Source organism: Rutilus rutilus (assembly GCF_951802725.1).
Source record: "Rutilus rutilus genome assembly, chromosome: 17".
In the NCBI taxonomy this organism is placed as follows: Eukaryota; Metazoa; Chordata; class Actinopteri; order Cypriniformes; family Leuciscidae; genus Rutilus; species Rutilus rutilus.
Window position 1 is genome coordinate 17,171,504 of NC_140230.1, and position 24,083 is coordinate 17,195,586.

The following is a 24,083-nucleotide window of genomic DNA, read 5'->3' on the forward strand; positions in this document are numbered from 1 at the left end:
GACGAGAGGAGGAGTAAGCAAAACGGAGTTAAGGAGCGCGCGAGACCTCACGAGCGCCACACACTCACGGAAACCCAACCGCAGCTACTTCCGCCCACACTAAAGATGGCGGCTCCCTTCTTGGAGAAAATAGCCGAATATTTCGGTTCACCCGAACCGGCGATTCGATTGATTTTGTCTGTTTTATTAGGTAAGTGAACGGCGCACAAGTGAGATCTTTTAGGCTCCGCGGAGAGCTTGTGATGAGTGTCGTTAGGAGTCATTAGAAGCGTGGACAGGTATGTTGTTGTAGTAGTTGTATTTGAAGTCTGCCCAAGTCACACCTCAAGTCTAACCTGTTCCCAGCTGCACTAAAGACACGGAACCAACACCAACTCTCTATTCACACCGACTCTAGCCAGAATCAACTGTCGACAAGGGTGACCTACATGTCACGGTTAACTCCACACATCTGCTAGGATTACAACTAGTTTAACTCGGTAGACCTCCATCTGACAGCTGTCTTTTCATTTTGCAACTGTATTTTAGTGCTTTGACCTACAGTTAGCTGTACGGATTCAATGCAAATGAAGCTGGGTTTCAAGTTACAGGTTGATAAGAATAGGGTTGTGAGAGCAGATAGCAGGGTTATTTGTACTTTGGCCAGGTGCATTGCAGTGGACTGGACTGCTAAACCATTTCAACCAGATGAATGACATATGTGGGCTATCTCATCTGACTGAGCTGGGAAAACATTTGCATGATTTCCATGGAATGACTGTTACAGTACTATTGTAGCGTTTCATGTGTTTGTAACATATATAGTGTTAATACAGTCCCTCAGCAGAGTTTTTACCTTGTGGATCATCAGAATGAAGCCTGCTAAACTTCCAGTTTTAACCTGTGCATGATACACATGTAGATGAAACTGTTTACAATGTAAAGCTGTATTCAATGAGGATGGTGTGAGGAAAACCGTCAAGACCGAAAGTTGAAAACATTTGAACTTTTTACTATGGATGCACAATATATTTTTACGTTTAGATCACCTTCAGCTGACACTCACTTAAATCAGAGTTGTTATTGTTGAACAAAACTATAAATACTATTTAAAACATTTTGATAATTGAAATGAAGTTAAAACAAAATCTAAATCTTAGAATAATTAGACTTGGCCACTAATACAATAGGTTTAAGCTGAAGTTCTATAATTGCTAAAACTGAGATAAAAACAACAACTAATGATACACATGATCAAGCAAAAATGAATCAAAACCTGAGAATGTAGGCTAAACATAACAGCTAATTCAAAATGTTAATAAATACTAATAAAAATGTATAAATACTAGTGCTCACATAAAGTTAGTCTTTAACAACACTAATCATATTAAATGTAATCTTTAGCATATCAAAGTGAATATCCATTTTTCACACTGTAGGCCTACATTAGAATTAAAATTCACCTGCAGTATTAAACCTGTAGTGTTTTTTTTGTAATTTGCTTTGGAGACCAATTAGTGTAGAATTTTAAGATCGGCCATATTGGTCGGTATTACATTATTAATTGGTCGATATTACATTATTAATATTAGATATTATTGGTGCATCCTCAACACAGATCTTACACATTCCTATGTCAAACGCTCCATCAAAACTTTCTCTAGTGTGTCGTGCCCTCAAGACTACAATTTAGCTTGTCAAGTTTATGTGCAATGACACACGCTCATGAAGGAAGCGTTTATCTACAGTTGCCACACATTATATGCCTAATCTGTTTTTCTTTCTTTTCCCCTGTAGGTTATCCCTTTGCACTGGTCTACCGGTGTTTTTTCTTTCATCAGTCTGCGACAGTTGTTCATCTCTTCCACGCATTCTCCGGCCTGGCACTGGCCACGTTTAATTTTGGTGAGATAGAGAACGAAGCAGGGAAGGAGTGAGGAGCTGAAAGATCTGATAACTAGTGTCTTTACAACTGTAACATGTTTAAGTGAGACCTACTAGCTTTTTTTTAGCAGTTAAACACTAGTGGTCATGTTTACGTGAATGTCAGCCTTGTGATTTACGCCAAGGCTCGGCAGTTAGCATCTGCCAGCCCATATTTAGACTGGAGCATTTTTCTGCCCATAGTTCAGTTCCCCTAGTTACTCACAATCTTGAACTTGCTTGTTCACACCGATTCGATTGCATCTTATCTAATCAAACTATAGAGTTGATTCTGGGTATGCTTGCAACATATGTCATTCTCAATATTGAACCACATCAAAGTGGGTTCAAACATAGTTTTCTCACTGAATGGGAGTTTTAAAAGGGAAGATTAAGATTTTTTTTGATTAAGTTTTAAAAGTATTATTAACGGAATATCACAGTTCTGTTTCAAACATTTTGTTTGCTTATGTGGTTCATTTTTGTCAAAGATAAGGGCTTTCCGCAGACCAGTTTCCTTATTACAAAACAGTTGCTCTAAAAATACTACACTACCGTTTAAAAGTTTGGGGTTGGTACGATTTTTTTTAAATGTTTCTGAAATAAGTCTCTTCTGTTCACCACGGCTGCATTATTTTATCTAAAATACAGTAAAAACAGTAATATTTTGAAATATTATACAATAAAAAAAAAGACTCATCCCAGATTTTGAAATGGTGGTGTATATTTCTCATCAGGGCTTGACATTAACACTTGTACTAGTCAGTACTAAATTGAGTTTTAAATTGAGTATTAAAACAGTCAAATACACACACAAAAAAAGGTCAAAATACCGGTCTTGGCGAGTATTCACATAGACACAGTCACTTGTGTTTTAAGTGAACGTAAACACGCATGTTTAACAGTAAAATGGCTCTGTCTCAAATTATGAAAAAACATCTATATGGCAGTTTTTCCCCATGCAATCAATGTCAAAATTGTGGCTGGTAACTTTGGAAAACCACTAGTCACAGTGGCTGGTGAGCAAAAAAGTTAATGCCAAGCCCTGTTTCTCATTCTCATAAAGGTAATAAACACAGGGCATTAAGGGTTTTTATTTTTTATTTTTCATGATATGTTAGTTGTCCAGTGAAAGTGCTTAATTATTTACTTTCGGCCTCCGTCAGATTTCCTCTTGAGGCTGTTCTCTGTAAAGTTATTTAGCATTTAGTGTCCTTGAGAATAATGGAGGGAAAATGAAGGGTATCCTGACTAACTGCTCTGTAGTCTGTGGTCAGGATTTCCTGGTGACTGTGGCTTTAAAGAAGATTGTGACAGAGAGACATGAGGTTTTGTCACCATGGCAATAACCCCTGGTGGTGAGAGAGTGGCTAATGAGAATATGAGTGGCAGGTTGAAAAGCAAGCTAATGAAAACAGATGAGTGTTGTGTTGAGAAATGGGAAAATTAACTTGTGCTTGTATTCTGTGTATTTGCTTTTTTTTTTGTGCTGCATTTGGATCTAATAGCAGGTCTGTCTCTCTTTGTCATTATCTGAGACGTTCTACTTTAGTTTGTCGTTGAGTCTGAGTCTTTCTCTAACTGTTTCCTCTGTTTCTGTTATTTTTTTTAAGGGGTAGTTCACTTTTAAGGGGTTATTATCATTTACTCACCCTCATGTTGTTTCAAACCCACTTGACTTTTCTCCCGTAGATCACAAAAGAAGAATTTTTTAAGAATATCCCAGCCCCTTTTTTTCCGTATAATGAATATGAATGGGAACAGGATTTGACAGGCTCCAAAATGTCAAAGAAATGCACCACTAAAGTATGAATTATCATATAGTCCATATTTCAGCCCTTCTAAAGTCATACAATATGTTTGTGTGATAAACATGCCAAAAATGTTGTTTTTCACTGATAATGTTCCCTTCCACCGTTCAGTGAAGCTTTACAGAATGGTACATCATACTCCATTGGTTCTCATGAGCAAGTCTTATTTATGTCAAAAATGGCATATTTGATTTGTCAGTGAATAAGTTTAAAATTCTGGTCCGTTCCAAAGCTTAGAATATAGCTCACTTTTATAGGCTTAATATATTGATCACTTTTATGATACTTTTAATGGTGTTTTTGTTATTTTGGAGCTTGACATACCCAGTGCTCATTTGTTGGCATGATATGGAAAAGAGAGACCGTCAAAAAATATTACTCATTCAATTACAAAAAAATTCTCCTTTTGTGCTCCACAGAAGAAAGAAAATGACACAAGGGTGAGTAAATGATGACGCAATTGGCATTTTGGCTGAAGTATTCTGTTCTATTAAAAATCTTCATATTGTAGATGAACTGTTGTAGTTATGTGATGGTCTGGTTCTGCTGGAATGCAATAACTCATCTCTCTATGTCCTTCTCTCAGGGTATCAGGTCGGTCACTCCTTCTTATGTATAATCATTCAGTTCTTGATGCTGAGGTTGATGGGAAGGACAGTCACATGCGTTCTGAGTAGCTTTATCTTTCAGATGGTGAGAAACACACACATTCACTTTTCTTTATCTCTTTATCAGTTCTTGTGCTCTTGACGTGATCTTGTGCATGAACTGCTGTAAGCTTAAAGCTACCATATTGGATCATGCATTTAATCCTTATTTTAATAGTTGGAAAAGTGCTTAACATTGCGATGCAGTGCATGCTTATTGAAGTACCAGACTGATACTTCATGACTTTTCTTACACTTATGAACTTATGACATGCTTCAGCCATCCTCCATGACAAATGTTATATTTTATGTCAGGGTCACGCAGACCCCAGTTAAAAAAAACATGATTAAATTCACATGATGAGATTTTCTGCCAGAGAGATACACTCCTGCCAGTTTTCTGGTTTAAAGTCTTTTCATATTTCTGAAAAATGCTTATCTGTTGCGAAAAATCTTTTATTAATGAGACCAGAGGAACCTAAAAGAATGTGAAGGGAAATTAAGAGCTTATTTTTTAAAGTTAACACACCTTTAGGATCTTTTTAACCCCAGACATAAAAACAGTAAAGTCAATGTCAACAGAACCTGAGGCTGTACACTGTCTCTTTTTGTGTGGCAGATATATCTGTTGATGGGTTATTACTACACAGCTACAGACGAGTATGATATCAAATGGACCATGCCTCACTGTGTCCTCACACTCAAACTCATCGGTATGATGCCTGCTTTTAATTGCCATCTCTTCCTTATCTATTATTTCCCTGACTTTATATATTTACAACTGCATTCTGTTAAACTATTTCTCACAAGGCAATCACAAGGTAAATTAACAGATAGTTACAAAATGCCATAGTACAGTAATGGTTGAAGTGTGTGTGTGTGTGTGTGTGTGTGTCTGTATATATTTATGTATATGATGACTGATAAGTGGAAGATGTTGAAAATAATGTTAAATCCTACAAGTGAATTTAGGAATCACATTATTATAATATACAGTATGTTCATTTTTTACAGTGTTATTAAATGATTAGTGTGTTTAAAAAGTGTTTTTGAGTATTAGAGAACAGCAAGGTAATGTAAACTTAAAAACAGTAGAAATTAACATGCACAATAAATATCCACTGCTAAAATTAATTAAAACGTTTCATACTGATAGAAAACAGATATGGTATGTGTTGTAAATCCCTGCTATAGATGTACCTAGGTATGTTTGCAAAACCATGGTATTTTTTACTCTGTACTATTGTAATTACCATTGTTATTACTATTTATTTGATACTTTATCACTATTTTGAAATTTTCCACTGTATAAAAGACGTATTGTCTGTAATATTGTTGTTATATGAGATCAGCATCACCTTTTTTTTCTCCTTCAGTGCTAGTGCTCATGTCATGTTAGTACTGACCATTATTCATTTTCTCATTGCAGGTTTAGCGCTTGATTACTATGACGGTGGAAAAGAAGTGAGTTTGACTTTATGAACTGCTGTTATCTTCCACCATTTCTGTCTTCCTTTGCTCAGTTTGTTCACCTTTCATCCTCTTATCATTATCTCACTGCTTTTCCTCTTCCTGCATCACTCTTTGTATTTTTATGCATGATTTGAGCACAAGGAACTGATGAGGAACCACAAAGTATCTTCTTCAGTTGTGTAGCAGACGTTCTGCTAAATGGCCACTATGGATCAGTGTAATGATTCCTGGCAAGGTGAAATGTAGTGAAGTTCCCCAAGATGTAATTGTGTAATCTTTTAGTTCTATACTGCAGTGATCTCATCTGTGGCTCATATTAAACGCCTCTGTCTAAATATTAATCGTAGCTGTGGCTTGACACAGTTGGCGTCTTCATGTGATTGTGTGAAAGGTTATATCTATTGATTATCTCCCTCTGTGTCAATAACTAGTCACTCAAGAAAGACAATTCCTACTCCTTTTAAAGCAATGTTTTATTGAGGGTGTAAAGATTACCTTATGACCGAAAATAGACTGTTTACACCTGGTATTAACATCCATCTCTGGTGATTTGATCAGTCAGATCGCGCGATGTTTACACCTGGTATCATGCGTCTCCTTTGACCAGCTGTGACATCACTTCACCTTACATCAATTTTTCTCTTAAATACTGTATATTTGTCATTTAAATCAAGTCACAAATGTGATGTTTCACCCTCAGAATGTGGTTTAAGTGAAAAAAGTCACTAAATGTTTTTGTCCCTGTATTAAATACTAACCACTTGATATGGATCTCGGTACCAAGTGTAAAAGTGCTTTTCTTTGTTCACTGGCATGACTATAGTGCATTCCAAACAAGAGTCTTAATTACACTACTGTTCAAAAGTTTTGGTCGGAAAGATTTTTTTGGAAAGAAATGAATTATTTTTTATTTAGCAAAGATGCATTAAATTGATCAAAAGTAACAGAAATCTTTTCTAACTTTATAAATGTCTTTTCAGAATCCTGAAAAAAATGCATCACCTTTTCCTAAACAAATGTTAAGAAGTCTGTTTTCAACATAATAAGATCTGTTTCTTGAGCACCAAATCAACATATTAAAATGATTTCTGAAGGATCATGTGACCCTGAAGTCTGGAGTAATAATGCTGAAAATTCAAATTTGTCACATTAGATTTTAAAATATATTACATTAGAAAACCTTTATTTTAAATGGTAATAATACTTAATAATATTACTGTTTATTCTGTGTTTTTGATCAAATAAACGCAGTCTTGATTACTATAAGAGACTTCTGTCATTAAAAAAATCTTACAGACCCCAAACTTTTAAGTGGAAGTGTATATCTGTTATCTTTATAGATTTGAATATTTTTGCAATATATCTTCTGCGGCCAGTTCCTGTCTTTTAATTCATTTACTCATTTTCTTTTATGTAGCAATCTCAGATAAACGCAGAACAGAAGAAGTCTGCCCTCAGCTCTACGCCGTCTCTGTTGGAGGTCTTTGGTTTCTCATACTTCTATGGAGGCTTTCTGGTAGGGCCTCAGTTCACACTGCGAAACTACCAGATGCTGGTGTCTCGAGAGATGTCCGATGTCCCCGGACAACCACCCAATAGGTAAGCGCACAAAATGTCACAAGTACAACAATACTAGCTTAGCTAAAGTCTGTCAAACCAATGATTTTACTTTCTATAAACAGTTTTTCATCCAAAGTGATTGCAGAATTAATATGTCCATTACAAGGACATTGACTTCTTTCACTTGCTCAAGGACAAAGTGATAATGAACAAGTCTTAGTAACTCACTCAATCTTTGTGTTTGACGTAAACCTTTAAGCTATAGGCATTCATATAGACACTGGATGCTCTAATGCTATTGGATTGGTGGCCATAGAGTTAGAAAATTTGGTCACACTTTAGTTTAGGGTCCAATTCTCACTATTTACTCTGACTTTTGTCTCAGTAAACTCCTAATTACTGCTTATTAATAGTTAGTAAGGCAGTTGTTAAGTTTAGGTATTTGGCTAGGATTAATATGTACTTTATAAGTACTAATAAAAAGCCAATATCCTAGTAATATGCATGCTAATAAGCAACTAGTTTATATAGTGAGAATTGGACCCTAAACTAAAGTTAATGTTAATGGAAGTTTAATTACAAATAAGACATATTACTGGTAAAAATAAGATATCAATCCATTTTGACAAGAAATCAGTTTTCTCACTGTTAAAAATGAACATTCTGTGTTTTGTTGTTTGTATATGAATTGCAATACATCATACCATGAAGAAGATAAATGATTACCAATGCATGAAAAGTCAATCAGAATGCAGACAGATTGTGACATGCTTTTCCACACATAATTTTTCCAATTATATCCCTGAGACAAATAATATAGAACAGCAAAACCCTTCACAATAACTTTATACTGAGAAATAGCATAGTCTTTACTCCCATTGTCACATGGTGTCTCTACTCATTTGCATAAAGTTATGGTTTTCTCAACTTTGTCGAATTGCTGGGCTCACCCATATCATGACTCCAATTGTCGCTTTAGCTTGAAATTGAAAATGAATGATATGCATTTTAGGCAGCACTGCTTTTGACCACAACTTAACTAGTACTGACCCATTAATGCATATTATAGTCCTCTGTTAATGAACTACTTAATCAAACAAACATTTCTTCCTCTTGCAGTGTGGTTCCAGCAATGAAGCGATTCGGTTTAGGTCTGATCACCCTATCTATCTTTGCGATGGGCGGGCCGCTCTACCCAGCTAACTACTATTTAACAGATGAGTTTGAGGTTAGTGGATTGTGACTGAACATACACAGTGTCACAAAATGAATGTTCAGTATTTAAGTTGTTAACAGCCTTGTATCTGTATCTCTTGAGCTGACACTTGTTTTTGTTCTGTGATCTTTTCAATGTGGCGCTGATGCCACAGAAAGCTCACAGTCTGAATAAGAGCACTCTTTAAAGGGTTAGTTCACCCAAAAATGAAAATTCTGTCAGTAATTACTCACCCTCATGTTGTTCCAACCCCGTAAGACTTTCATTCATCTTCGGAACACAAATTAAGATATTTTTGATTAAATCTGAGAGCTCGATCACTCCTCCATAGGCTTCTAAGACACTATAACTTGCTGGCCCAGAAAATGTATTAAAGACATCGTTAATATAGTCCAAGTGACTCCAGTGGCTCAATCTTAAGTTTATAAAGCGACGAGAATACTTTTTGTGCGCAAAAACAAACAAAAATAACGACTTTATTCCACTTTTCATTTCCTTCTCTCTGGGCCTCGAGTCTTTTCACGTAGTGTAATAGCGTAGCGCGTCTGTGTTGCACGTCACCACGTATCACACACATGACCAGCGTCGTCCAATAGTGAGCCTACGTGGTGACGTGCAACACAGACGCGCTACGCTTAAACACTACGTGAAAAGACTCGAGGCCCAGGGAGAAGGAAATGAAAAGTGGAATAAAGTCGTTATTTTTGTTTGTTTTTGCGCACAAAAAGTATTCTCGTCGCTTTATAAACTTAAGATTGAGCCACTGTAGTCACTTGGACTATATTAACGATGTCTTTAATACATTTTCTGGGCCAGCAAGTTATAGGGCCCTATTTTAACGATCTGAAACGTAAGTGTCAAAGCGCACAGCGCAAGTAACTTTGTGGGCGGGTCTTGGCGCTGTTGCTATTTTCCCGGCGGGATAAATGACTCTTGCGCCAGGCGCAAATCTAAAATGGGTTGGTCTGAAGTAGCTTCATTATTCATAGGTGTGGTTTGGGCGTAACGTGAAATAAACCAATCAGAGCGACATCTCACATTCCCTTTAAGAGCAGGCGCGCTTGTTCTAAAGCGGATTCCTATTATAACGGCGGATTTGCCAGGCGCACGCGAGGAGCGGTTCACAGCCAAGGAGAGCAACGCTCTCGTCAGGGACGTTGGGGATGGAGAAACCCACCCAAATTAACTTCGGTTAAAAAGGCGTATGATAATTTGGGTAAATGTGTAAGCTAGGTGTATGCTTTTATAATAAATTATCTATCTATCTATCTATCTATCTATCGTAATAATGTATGATTTGCAAAAATGAAAACTGCTGCTTCTGTGTAGATGAGAGAATCAAAGTGTATGCGCGTTGTGCACACGCTACATTGATTATGGCCAAGCATGCGCCCTTAAAATAGCATATGAATAACATCTGACTTTAAACAATTTTTTCCTGGTTAGTGGCGCAATTGTTTTCTAAACCTGCAAAATAGCATGAAGGAACGTTTGCGCCGGAACACGCCTCCTCTTTGCGCTGAACCGCCCCGGGGAGCGCAAGTTCATTCCCTAGTTTAGCGACGTGCTTCTGTGGAGGGAAAAGCGCGCTTTGCGCGGGTGCAAACTAGGAATGATACATGCGTCAGTGTACAAAGTCAAATGCGCTGGGTGCAAGATAGGGCCCATAGTGTCTTAGAAGCCTATGGAGGAGTGATCCAGCTCTCAGATTTAATCAAAAATATCTTAATTTGTGTTCCGAAGATGAACGAAGGTCTTACGGGGTTGGAACAACATGAGGGTGAGTAATTACTGACAGAATTTTCATTTTTGGGTGAACTAACCCTTTAAGTCTGTCAGGTATAGTCTTGGTGTGTATAGTAATTTTGGAAATGAAAAACGGTTACTGCGAGCCAAATTTTTGACTGAGGTTAAAATGCAGAGGAGCAAGTTAAAATGAGTTCACACAAACAGTGAAAAATTATTCATTGTTAGGGGTGTTCATGTATAACCAAGACTATAGTAATTAAATCAGTTCAGCTTATCAAATTTCAATTAACACATTTCAGCACAAACGTATGGAGCAATCATTCAAGCAGTGAGCTAAAGCTGTAGCTTGCACTGCATGTTACATGCGTATAGAAAGCATGGCTTGCGTATTCTTGCCTTGTAAAAGTAAAGCAGTCTTGATGTAATCATGTGTGGGAGCGCTTTACAAACAACGATTGCGTTTACTTCAAACATTGCGTGTTAAAGGGATAGTTCACCCAAAAATGAAAATTCTGTCATCCTTTACTCACCCAAGTCGTTTCAAACCTGTACGAGTTTCTTTCTTCTGCTGACCACAAAAGAAGATATTTTGAAGAATGTCGGTAATCAAACCGTTGATGGACCTTAGAATGGAATAAAAAAATTACGAAAACCATTGAGGCCCATCAACTGTTTGGTTACTGACGTTCCTTAAAATATCTTCTTTTATGTTCAGCAGAAGAAAGAAATTAAGTTCAGAACAACTTGAGGGTGAGTAAATGATGACAGAATTTTCATTTTTGGGTGAACTATCCCTTTTAAGTACAACATGACAACAAGCACCATAATCATATTGTTATACACGATACTCTTGTTGCGTGCTGTAATTTGGCATATTTTACAAACTATACAATACAATTTTATTGGACAAAGAGTCATATCTGTATTTTCTATAAGTATTATCATTATTGTTAGTAACATAGTGAGTTAAACTAACCTAAACCTAAAACAAAACATTGATTGATTTAACATTGCTCAAATACTTAAGACTAATACTTAATATTTCAGTAATTTCTTTTGACTTAAGTACAGTGAGATGATGTTTTAAATAATGTTTTCAAATTTTGAATGATTACATACAATTACTTTATACAGTAATATCACAATATTCTCAAACAGAATAATGGTCTTTATACAAAATATAGTTGTCTTTGTATTTTAGGAAGGATGCCCCTTGGAATATTTAATTGTTAATTTAATTAGTTGTTAATTTGGTAACATTTTACAGTGGTTTCATTAGTTAACAACTTAAGTTAACATGAACTAATTATAAACAATACTTCTACAGCATTTATTCATCTTATTTAATGTTAATTTCAGCACCTAATACATTTTTTTAAATCAAAAGTAGTATTTGTTAACATTAGCTAATGCACTGTAAACTAACATGAACAATGAACAACTCTATTTTTATTAACTAACATTAACAAAGATTCATGCATACTGTAACTAATGTATTGCTCATTGTTAGTTCATGATAGTTAATACATTAATGTTAACAAATGAGACCTTATTGTAAAGTGTTACCGTTAGTTTGAATGAAAAACAAGTATGAAAAGTCTTGACATCCCTATTCATTATCATTTAAACCTCTTTCTGCAGAAATACAGTAATCATTTGATTGCTGTACGGGACGCAAAATAAAATGAAAACATACTTTTTTTTTTTTTTTAATGGTTTTAAAAAGAAACATTTTTCATAATGCATCAGAAGTGATTAATTTCTTCTTATCTGTGATTCAGGCACATCCGTTCTGGTACAAGTGTGTGTACATCCTAGTGTGGGTGAAAGTAAATCTGTACAAGTACATCAGCTGCTGGCTGATCACGGTGAGTAAACAGCACAACCACAATCCTCCATTAAGAGCACACTTGTGGTAATTGAGAGCCATTACATATCATGCTGCGCACCGTCAATGAATCTTTACTCTCTTCTTGGTGAGGTGTTAGCTGTGAAAAAAGTCAATTACGGTCAAGACGTGGCTTTCTTTTTCTAGCTGAGAATGTGAAACTGAACCTCCTTAGGGTTCGGCAGACTAGACGTACAAGCCACACCTGATCAGGACGCTAAACAGGTTTTCTGGCTTAAAACTTTCTATAGATTGTGAGTTATAGGTGTGCTTGCATTGTTTTAATTGCTTTTTTGATGTTTGGAAAGGTTTCATTGACATTCAGTGGGCCAATTTCTATTGTATTTTACTTTTCTTTCTTTTTTTCTTTCTTTTTTTTGACTTAGGCCACACTTAAAATGTCTGAATGCCTAAATAAAGTCTCAGTTCTGAACAGCATATCTGTTGTTTTATGATTAATAACCAAACCACATCATATATAATTCCACTTGGTTTGATATTTTGTATCAAATGCAAACACATTCATACAGTTTTTAGATGTAACTTAATGGGATAGTTCAACCAAAAATGAAAATTAGCCCATGATTTACTCACCCTCAAGTCATCCTAGGTGTATATGACATTCTTCTTTCAGACAAATACAATCGGAGTTATATTAAAAAATGTCCTGGCTCTTCCAAGCTGAATAATGGCAATGAATGGTCGTATATTTTTTGAAGACCATAAAAGTGCATCCATCCATGATAAAAGTGCTCTACACAGCTCTGGGGGTTTAATAAAGGCCTTCTGAAGCAAAGCGATGCGTTTGTGTAAGAAAAATATCCATATTTAAAACTTTATAAATTTATACATTTTATAACTTTATAAAAAAAACTAGCCTCCGGCCAAACGAACATACGGATTCGACTTAACTGTAAAGTGCAACTTATGCGAGTAATGCGACGTACTGCTGATATTTACGCCACGCCATGACGCACTACGCTACTTCCGACGTCACAAGCTGCGTAAATTGCGCTTTAGGCGCAAGTAGACTGCGTATGTTCGTTTGGCCGGAAGCTAGAATTTTACTTTGTAACGTGATAAATATGAATATTTTCTTACACAAACGCTTCGCTTCAGAAGGCCTTTATTAACCCCTCGGAGCCGCGTGGAGCACCTTTTATGATGGATAGATGCACTTTAATGGACTTCAAACCAGAAACAGCCATTATACAGCTTGGAAGAGCCATAATCATTCCTAAATAAATATATAAATATATATCTCTCTATATTCTTAGGAAGGTGTGTGTATACTCTCCGGGCTGGGCTATAATGGGAAGAACGAAAAAGGGGAGCCCCAATGGGATGCCTGTGCCAATGTGAGGGTGTGGCTATTTGAGACCACGCCCCTCTTCACAGGCACCATCAATTCCTTCAACATCAACACAAATGCTTGGGTGGCCAGGTATGTGCTTTTTTTAATGTATTTGACATTTATTCACATCAGTGACTTTGAAAATCGTATTGTTTTTCTTTGCAATCTATGCGTCAATTTATTTTCTCTCCATTTCTCGTCTACAATACAGGCATGTGTTTAAGAGGTTGAAGTTTTTGGGTAACAAGTTGTTGTCTCAAATGTTCACATTGTTATTCCTGGCTGTCTGGCACGGCTTGCACTCGGGGTACCTCATCTGCTTCTCCGTGGAGTTCATCATTGTCAATGTGGAGAAGCAGGTAACCATGGCAACATTACTATACCAGACATGAGGCGTGAAGTTGTTTAGAATCTAGATGTCTAAAGTCTTTGAGTCACTTACTTTCATGCCAACAGAAGGCAGATCTAAAAGTTTACAGCTTTGAAGATATAGTGTTTCTGAGTTTAGTATCTCACTGAGTATTTATTTGAAATTATTGTCTTGCTCCGATATAATGGCGCTTTTCCACTGCATGGTACGGTACGGCTCGGTTCGGTACGACACGCTTTGGCGCTTTTCCACTGCATGGTACGGTACGGCTCGGTTCGGTACGGCACGCTTATGGCGCATTTCCACTGCATGGTACGGTACGGTACGGCTCGCTTCGGCTCGCTTTAAATGGTACCACCTCTGTTGAGGTTCCAAGCGTACCGTACCGGTACTAAAATGTGACGTGAAAACACTGAAGATCACTGATTGGTCAGACAGAATCGTCACTACCAGTGTCATTGTATTTGCGACACGAGACCATGCACGAGACAAACCCGCTAGATTTAAATAGCCAGTAGACAACAGCCAACGCTGTAGTGTCTTGCAGTTAAAAAGTTTCTTGTAAACTGTTTCTTGCAGTCAGGGGCGGCGCCGGATAATTTTTAACGCATGTGCTGAGGGCACACACACACATATGTGTGTGTGTGTATATATATATATATATATATATATATATATATATATATATATATATATATATATATATATATATATATATATATATATATATTATTAATAAATGAGCAAAACTTGGCCACAAAATATTTAATATTCAATTATTTTAATGATCACAATTAAAGTTTTAATTTTATTAAATTGAACAAGCGCAAAATTCAGCATTCAATCAAATATTCAAAAAGACTAAAAAAAATAATGTTATTTCTCTCTATAGGCGCGTTTACTACGAATATGGCGATCGTCAACTTCATCTTTGCCATGCACAGACAGAAAACACTATTTTATAAATAAAAATCACTGCACGCGTCCCTGGATTTACAAACGCACATCTTGCTTGTTGCACGCACATTATGTCGAAATAACGAGATATTATGTTGAAATAACATTATTATTATTAATTCTTTTTGAATATTTGATTGAATGCTGAATTTTGCGCTTGTTCAATTTAATAAAATTAGGCCTATATATAGCCTATATATATATATACTATTAATAAATGAGGCCATAAACCTTGGCCACAAAATATTTAATATTCAATTATTTTAATGATCACAATTAAAGTTTTAATTTTATTAAAACGCGTGCACTGATTTTTATTTATAAAATAGTGTTTTCTGTCAGTGTCTGTCTGTGCATGGCAAAGATGAAGTTGACGATCGCCATATTCGTAGTAAACGCGCCTATAGAGAGAAATGCACATAGGCCTAATAGATTACATAAGAGAGTAGCCTATTTCTTTTTGTTTTGAATTATTTCGTTTAAAGACATTTCAAGCTTTGTGTATTTGAGGATGAGATGCGCTCCAGTTAACGTACAAGTGACCGCTCGGGCGCCTCAATGATTAAATTGTCTATTTTGCATCTTATTCAATCCAGGCAATTGTTTGATTAAAAAATTATTAAAATTAAGATACAATTTATACAAAACGAAATTCACTTTAAAGAAATGCTTTCTACAAAACAAAACTTAATGAAGTGGTCAAAATTATGTCTGACTCGCTCCATGACCATGTCTCTCTACTCGTGCTGTTCACTTTTCATCAACATAGGCAGATGGAAAAAAAATAACATAACATTAACTAAATGCGCTTTTTTAATGGCAGTTACACATTAGGCCTACTTTCTATTTGTAAAGATTGCTGCACATTCATTTAATTCTGAATTTTGCACACACAAGTTGAAAGGCATTTGTTCAAATCAAGTTCACGGATAATTGTGCGTGCATTTATTAATCATTATGATACTAAAATCATAAAGTAGGCTATGCTATGTACAAAAAATCAGATGAGCCCAGAATATGAACGCAACGTTTAATTACACGTTAAGAATTTTCCTTCCATATAGGAAACCATTATAAGAACGTTTAATTTAAAAACATCCACATGCCGAGAATCAAGAGCACCATCCCCTGTGTTGTGCGTTTGAAATGTGGCGCGTTTACGATGATGTCATGGCAGTAGAGGCGGCAACTATAACGATCAGTCCCACCCATTTTGAAGCGGTACTAACTGCAATGGAAAAGCAACCGAGCTAAAGCGAACCGAACCGTGCCGTACCGAGTCGAGTCGTACCACGCAGTGGAAAAGCGAAGCGAGCCGAACCGTTCCGCGCCGAGTCGAACCGTACCGAGCCGAACCGTGCCGTACCATGCAGTGGAAAAGCGCCATAAGTGATGGAGCAAAAAAACTGCATTCTAGAGTCCTGATATATCAGCTATAAGTTAAAGGGATAGTTCACTTTGAAATTAAATTTTGGTATGTTTTAGCTTACCTCAAGGGCATCCAAGATGTAGGTGTCTTTTTTTCCGCAGTAGATTCAATTTTGATATTTTTAGGTCAAACCGTTCTTGTCTGTCAGTCATATAATGCAGGTCTGTGGTCACCACCTCAAAGAGCATGCACAGAGTCCAAATTAAAACAATTCCCCATCGTCCAAATTAAACAATTTCCCATCGTAAGTACACATTGATGGCCTGAGACACGAAACGAGCGGTTTGTGTCAGAAAACGAACAGTATTTATATCGTTTTTACCTTTTATACACAGCGACGTCCAAGTGATCTGAGGGCGCGGGCGCTTCCTAGTGTGTGACGTGTACGCAGACTGGTGTATAGATATATACACTAGATGTCGCCTTGGCGACGGCAGTTCATTGAACGAATGCCGTAGCCAAGGCGACATCTAGTGTATATATCTATGCACCAGTCTGCGTACACGTCAGGTCAGATCACTTGGACGTCGCTGTGTACAAAAGGTAAAAACGATATAAATACTGTTCGTTTTCTCACACAAACCGCTCGTTTCGTGTCTCAGGCCATCAATGTGTACTTACGATGGGAAATTGTTTAATTTGGACGATGGGGAATTGTTTTAATTTGGACTCTGTGCATGCTCTTTGAGACAGTGACCACAGACCTGCATTATATGACTGACAGACAAGAACGGTTTGACCTAAAAATATCAAAATTGAATCTACTGCGGAAAAAAAGACACCTACATCTTGGATGCCCTTGAGGTAAGCTAAAACATACCAAAATTTAATTTCAAAGTGAACTATCCCTTTAAACTTATCAAATATTAAATCTATTTTGAACGGTTTACACAGGATACATTACACACACACACACAACACTACTACTGTTCAAGAGTGTTTTATTCTCTTCATGCTCTTGTCTTATGCTCACCAAGGCAGCATTTATTTGATAAACAGTATCAGTAATATTGTGAAATATTAATACTATTTAATATATTTGAATATGTTTTAAAATGTAATTTATTCCTGTGATGGTAAAGCTGAATTTTCAGCATCATTACTCCAGTCTTCAGTGTCACATGATCTTTATAAGTCATTCTAATATACTGATTTGCTGCTCAAGAATAATTTCTTATTATTGTTATCAATGTTGAAAAAATTATATGATAAATAGTAGTGCTGTCAAATCGATTAATCGCATCTAACATAAAAGTTTTTGTTTACATAATATATGTGTGTATATATTATATTTTCATATTATATATATATATATATATATATATATATATATATATATATATATATATATATATATATATATATATATATATATATATATATATATAGCTTTCTGTCCCTCCACTGACAACAACGTCATTGCAACTTTCAAGGCCCAGAAAGGTAGTAAAAACATTGTTAAAATAGTCCATGTAACTACAGTGGTTCCACCTTAATATTATGAAGCGACCCAAAAAACACCCCAAATAACGACATTATTCAACAATCTCTTCTCCTCCACGTCATTCTCCTACACTGTTGACGTAGAGTAAACAGTACAACGCTTCTGGGTTCTATGTCGGAACGTAGGTTCACTATTGGCCAGAATCACACGCATCACACACATGACCAGCGTCGGCCAATAGTGAGTCTACGTTCTGACGAAATGTCTACGTTCAAATGTAGATGAGTTTCAAACATTGTGCGCTCAAAGCACACTATTGACGCTCAAACACAGATATGTTCTACGTCAGTGGTTCTCAATTCCAGTCCTCGGGATCCGCTGCTCTGCACATTTTGTATGTCTCCCTTATTTAACACACCTGAACCAGATCATCAGCTCATTAGGAGAGACTCCATGAACTGAACTGAGTGTGTCAGATAAGAGAGACATACAAAATGTGCAGAGCAAGGGGTCCCGAGGACTGGAATTGAGAACCACTGTTCTACGTGTTTAAAGTCTATACAAGATAGTCGTATAAACTCCATGATTTAGCTTAAAGGGTGAAACTGGCTTATGTTGTCCACAATGGTAGGTTTTGAGTGCTGCTCAAACTACGAGATAATAGATGCATGATGTGAAGGGCTTTATTTTCATCTAATTAAAATGCTAGTTTTTTTTTTCTTTCTATCAACCAATGATAATTCTGAAAGAACTCATTAACTGCGTCCGAAATCGCATACTGTCTGAGTAGGTACAACTTTTGAATTTGAACTTAATTTGCGACCATTAAAAGCACATTCTATATAGTATGAATATGGGTAGTATGAATGTAATCCGGACGTACTACACCAGCCATGTTGTCGTTATCATGTGACCTACCAGCGTCCCTTCACCTCCATTCATAAATCCTCTCCCGTGGCCTCATGGGATAGTAAAGTGTCCATTGAATGCGCACTTCAGAATCTCGGAGGTAGTAGTAGGTCATCCGGGGACTTTTCGCCTACTGTTTTTTGAATACTATATATTTGGACATACTACTCTCTTGGCGTACTGTTTTTCGCATACTATATAGTAGGGAAGTATTCAATTTCAGACGCAGCGATTGAGAGCACAGATCATTGGCTGAGATTCTTCTGTTTGACAGATCTAATTGACAGATATACCACACGCTCTTTATTTCAGTGTTGTTGTGGTTGTTTCAGTATGGTTTGCTTTACACATTCTGTGCAAAAGCATACAGTTAAAGTAAACTTCATCATTCAACTGAACTGTGCACGTCTTTTTCCATCTATGCAATAAATGCACATGCTCTAATGAGCGTATTTACTGCTGTGCTATGACCCATTTCAGGGGAAGCCAAAATTACAATTTAAAATCTATCAGAGATATAGAAATGTATCTGCATATTACAAACAAAGCTTCATATGATGAGAAGACTACTTTCTACAACCTTTATATCCTGTGGTCATGGTGAAATTAGGTTCCTCCAATCTTTCATTTAAAAAAAAAAGGAAAGAAAACAACGATGAGGAGGTCGACGATTCCCCAAATTTCTGAATCGATCAGAAGACTGTTGCAGCTGTTTTGAGTATCTATCTTTTTGTGCAACACAATCTTACAGGTTGAAGACAGCTGTGAGTATGTGAGGAGGCATCTCGCCCTTGTAGTCCTACTTTAAAATGTGAGACATCATTAAATGAAAGTCAATGGAACATTTACAATTGATATTTTCCTGTCTGAGCCAAACACATTTTTTTGATGAATGCTGATGGTACAGCGTGATCATTAACCTTCTCAGGAGAAAAACAAAACAAGTTGAAATGTAATATTATTCAGTGAAATATGGCTCTAGGCAAGATTGAAACATTGTGCATGTTTACTTGCGGTATGTGTCCACCGGTGCAGAGTGAGTGGAGCGAAGCGCTTTCGCTTAATTTTTTTATGGGATCTGAGCGACAGGCTCATATATGGAAACTTACATCGAGGCAAAGCAAGCAGTGTTTTTTTACAGCATTTATTAATGCTTAAATACTAAATTTGGACTGTTAATGTTCATTTATACAACTTGAAATTATAAAAAATGTATTAGCATTTTGGGCAGAATATTGAAGCGTTTCTTTCACGTACGTGGACACATGCCATTAAACAATGGCTAAATGTAATATAATTGCTATGTAAATATTTTTGCAGGCTCAGGCACTGGTGCGGGACAGTCCTTTACTGACATCCATCGCTCAGAGTCATCTGTATCCACTTGTATATTTAGTACAGCAGTTTTTTCACTGGCTATTTATGGGATACCCTCTGGTGCCATTCTGCCTCTTCACTTACGACAAGTGGCTCAAGGTGTGTACTTACTCCTCAGGGATTCGTTCATCATTAATCTGATGTTGTCCATGTTCCTAACCACCTTTATCAAAGTGTTTGCTATTGTCATTTACATTTTGAATGCATTTGTTTTCCAGGTTTACTCCTCCATTTATTTCTGTGGTCACATCTTTTTCTTCGCTGCCTTTCTCGTCCTGCCATACCTCCGCAAGGTGTTCGTGCCTCGAAAAAAAGGCAGTGAGAAAAAGGAGGATTAATTAAAAGGGTAAATTTAGCATCCGTCTCTTCTAGACTCTCTTTTGTTTGTGCTACCTGTCTGTTATCACTGTTTTTTTTTTTTGTATGTGTGTGAGAGAGTGGCATCTATTATTTCCTGTGTTTGCTGTTTCCTGTGCTTCAGATCATATTAGTAGTTGCATGAACACCGTCACAATGTCTGTATTACATTACATTACATTATCCATCCATTGTGAGCCGGTCTGACCGATCACAGAAATCATTTTAATATGCTGATTTGCTACGCAAGAAACATGTCTTATTATTATCAAGGTTGAAAACAGCTTTGCTGCCAATATTTTTGTGGAAATCAGTTGTTGTTTTTTCCACAGGATTTATTGAATGTCTTTACTTTTGCTTTTGATCAATTTAATGCATCCTTGTAGCCTGGCTAGCATCAGACCTCGTCTCATTGAGACGTGGTCTGGGAACCACATGTTCATTTTCTCGTATTTGAGGCGTGGTTTACGAATGCCCAGAGCCGTTTATTGAATGTCTATCAAATGCGCCTGTACGTAGCTCATAGCCAATCGTTTCAATTATACCAGATGACGTATGTAGAGCGACAGAAATTCGACGAGGAAGAAGACGATGGGTCAGAGATTGATGTGCACGATGGCGTTCAGCGACTAAACTACTTAGAACACTATCTAAGGCTGCATCGAAAGGTAACTTCGCATCTGAGGCCATGTTGGATCCATAGATATAAACAAACTGCTTCGGTGTGTCGCATAGACGTCATCATCGTCTTGCTGCTCCCTCCCCGTTCTGTGATTGGTTCCCTTTTTGAGGGGGAAATCTGGTCCATGGTGTCCAGGCTGCCTAGCAGCGTGAATAAAATCCCAGGCTAGCATCCTTGCTGAATAAACATTTTATTTATTTATTTTTAAAATTCTGACCCTAAACTTTTGAATGGTAGTGTACGTCACTTTATCCATGTTACTGCATGTTGATAAAGCACAAACAAATTCTAAACAAATGTAAAAAATGTAAACGAAAGCATTGAAAATAAAATCTGCGCACCATTCTTCCAAACCGTGCAAATATTCTTGAATTTTTATCTCGCCTTAAGGGTGATATTTCGAGCAGAATTCAGATAAAAATACAATTAAGTTTGTACATATTTTGTTTAGTTAAGATAAAGTTAAGATCAAGATGAATATATGAAAAAAGTGTCCATAATGCACGTCATTTGAATTCCACTAGCACAAAAAGAAAAAAGATTTGCAGTTTCCGTGTCCTTTCTATTCTGACCCAAATCACTTGAACCCACATCACATCTTAATTACGGCTCCCGAACACGTACGTAGGATCTTCCCAGGAGGACTTATAAGCAGCATAATCATACTTCATTAGATCATGGCTGATGATTCAGTTAGGATCAGTGTGACCATAAGCCATTTAATTCCAGTGGGAAAAATTGTATCATCCTTCTGTCTTCTTTTCACCGGCGCTGCGGCAATGTTTCATTCATCCAGGTCTTCATAAAATGTCTGTTTATTTGTTGCATCACAGTTTTTTTCCCCTCTCATCCAAGCGTTTTGTTTCTGATCATAATGAGTTTGTACTGATAACTGACAACTGATCTTTGACTAAAAATGGTTTAGAATTAGTGACTGTGAAAGTAAAATGATCATCCTTTTTCTTTCTCTTTGTCTTACACAGGTTTGTTTGCGGCCATCTAAGTTTGACTGGAGTGAACTGTGACTTTTAAAGAGCACCTGAAGAGGACAAATTTTAAGGCCTTTAGTAATATATTACTATTTACATACAGCACTGATGTATGTGTACAAATGTTAGTGCGTTGGAAAGTTTTCTCATTCTTTCTGACTAATGAAGAGGGTTAAAAGTTGCAGAAATGCAAGCATTTCTGAGGTTCGATATTCGTTAAATAAGATTTACTGATGTTTGGTGGCTGAAAATAATTATACTGTATCTGCTCATACCATTGCACTCATTACTCACAGGAAACAGGAAACGAGACCATTACTAATCAGAGAACTGGCTTTTGCTGTCGCTGAGGTCATGTGTGCACTTTTAGAGGGAATGTAGAGCATGTATTTGAAAGATGGAAACAAATGAGACCTTTTTTATTTTTCTTTGCTAGCAACTTCCAACTTGTGTACCTTTAGATAGAAAATAAGACACTGAAATGTGAAACACACATAAGAGTGAACAGTGACTGAACATTCACCATCGCCTGGCATTATAAATGAATGTTTTTCATTTTTATAACCTTTTTTTTTCTTGTGATCAGACAACTTCTGATGGGGGACCTTCTCTTTTTTTTTAGGAAGGAGTTTTATTGTGACTGCTTTTTTTTTTGACACGCTTTCATAAAAAGGCTCATTCTGTCATCTCATCCTCTCATTTAACACTGTCTGTCCATCCATCTGACCTTTTCTTATTCATTCCATTTTATCCAGTAAATCTTTTTGTCCTGTGTATGAGCACAAGCAAAACAGAAACACATCAACACTAAACACCGGAATCATATATATGAGGGTAAATTTGTGTCAGTATTATTTAGAGCAGAGTATTATATATTTAAATTATAAGTATTTTAGTGAGCAATGAACTAAACTGCACATAAAAAAACCCACAAAAAAACAACTGCTGTTATTCAGATTGATGAAGTGTGTGTGTGTGCGCGCGCAGTCCTAAAAAATGTCATTTTGTTTCATTGCACAGTGAAGTTATTTTTATACTTATAACTTTCATTCTCAACACTTCAGGATCATCATACATCAGGATCTTTTTTCTATGTGATCTGCTCTCAGTAATTGCTACACATATTTGCCTTCATATCTGTTCTGTATATGACATGACGTATTGAAGATCCTTGGCACAAATGTGCATCACTCTTCAGTGAGGACCGATTTTTAAAACCTGCACCCAGATTTAATCCGAGGGAACAGAGGCTCACTGTAGCAACGGAATTGTTTTATAATATTTATATATGTGGTTGCAAATTTTAATGATGTAAAAATTGTTTTTGGGAAACAACTACTACTGCCTTACTGCTACCAAATGTACAAAAAAAACAAAACAGAGAGAGAGAAAAAAAACAATTACTTTTAAATGAAAACGTTTTTTGTAATATTCATTAAAAAATGCTGGATTTTAACAAAATCTGCTCCAGAGTGTTGTGGTGTTTTTGAACTGTGGTGTCAGGGTTTTAGATCTGTCTGCTGTGGGAGCCGATATGACGTCATCTTGCAGTCTGGGCCCTATAGAGCTGAATCACAGTTGGTGACAGTGGGGAGTTCAAACGCATTCACAAATGTCCTTCGTTTTAGACTCGAGGTGGGAATATGTAGATTGAGGATGAGTAGTAGTTGACACGAGCCCTCCAGATGCTTCCCTCCCAGCCAGATGTATCACACAGCCAGCCATCGCTAATCGGGATGAAAAAAAAAAAGTTTCCTACTATTGACAATGCCTAGCTTATTAATATTAAATAGTTTATGTTAATGTAGCTTGTTAACTTCCTATAGAAACGGCTTGGTTGTTGCATATTAACTACTCCGCTATAACATCCTCCAATGAACACGCTTGGTTAATGAATATTAATTAGCTACGTTCTGACCTTCCAATGGCGGAGGGTTGTACTATGAATATTAAGAACCAAGCCTTCGTC

General features: G+C 36.7%; 1 protein-coding gene across 1 annotated transcript; it reads left to right on the forward strand.

Moving 5' to 3' along the window:
* Positions 1-23,492, forward strand: lpcat3 (lysophosphatidylcholine acyltransferase 3). Its single transcript, XM_084435303.1, has 13 exons — positions 1-190; positions 1,777-1,884; positions 4,300-4,406; positions 4,980-5,073; positions 5,790-5,824; positions 7,251-7,432; positions 8,513-8,621; positions 12,140-12,226; positions 13,524-13,690; positions 13,812-13,959; positions 20,030-20,185; positions 20,305-20,432; positions 22,109-23,492. Exons 1-12 carry the CDS (start codon positions 106-108, stop codon positions 20,422-20,424), a joined length of 1,398 nt encoding a protein of 465 aa, XP_084291429.1. The 5' UTR covers positions 1-105; the 3' UTR covers positions 20,425-20,432; positions 22,109-23,492.
* Positions 23,493-24,083: the final 591 nt, after the last annotated feature.

Coding starts and splice junctions, on each gene's coding strand:
- lpcat3 (XM_084435303.1), top strand. CDS start 106: ATGGCGGCTCCCTTCTTGGAGAAAATAGCCGAATATTTCGGTTCACCC. Junction 4,407..4,979: donor GTAGCTTTATCTTTCAGATG/GTGAGAAACACA, acceptor TTTGTGTGGCAG/ATATATCTGTTGATGGGTTA. Junction 7,433..8,512: donor CCCGGACAACCACCCAATAG/GTAAGCGCACAA, acceptor TTCCTCTTGCAG/TGTGGTTCCAGCAATGAAGC.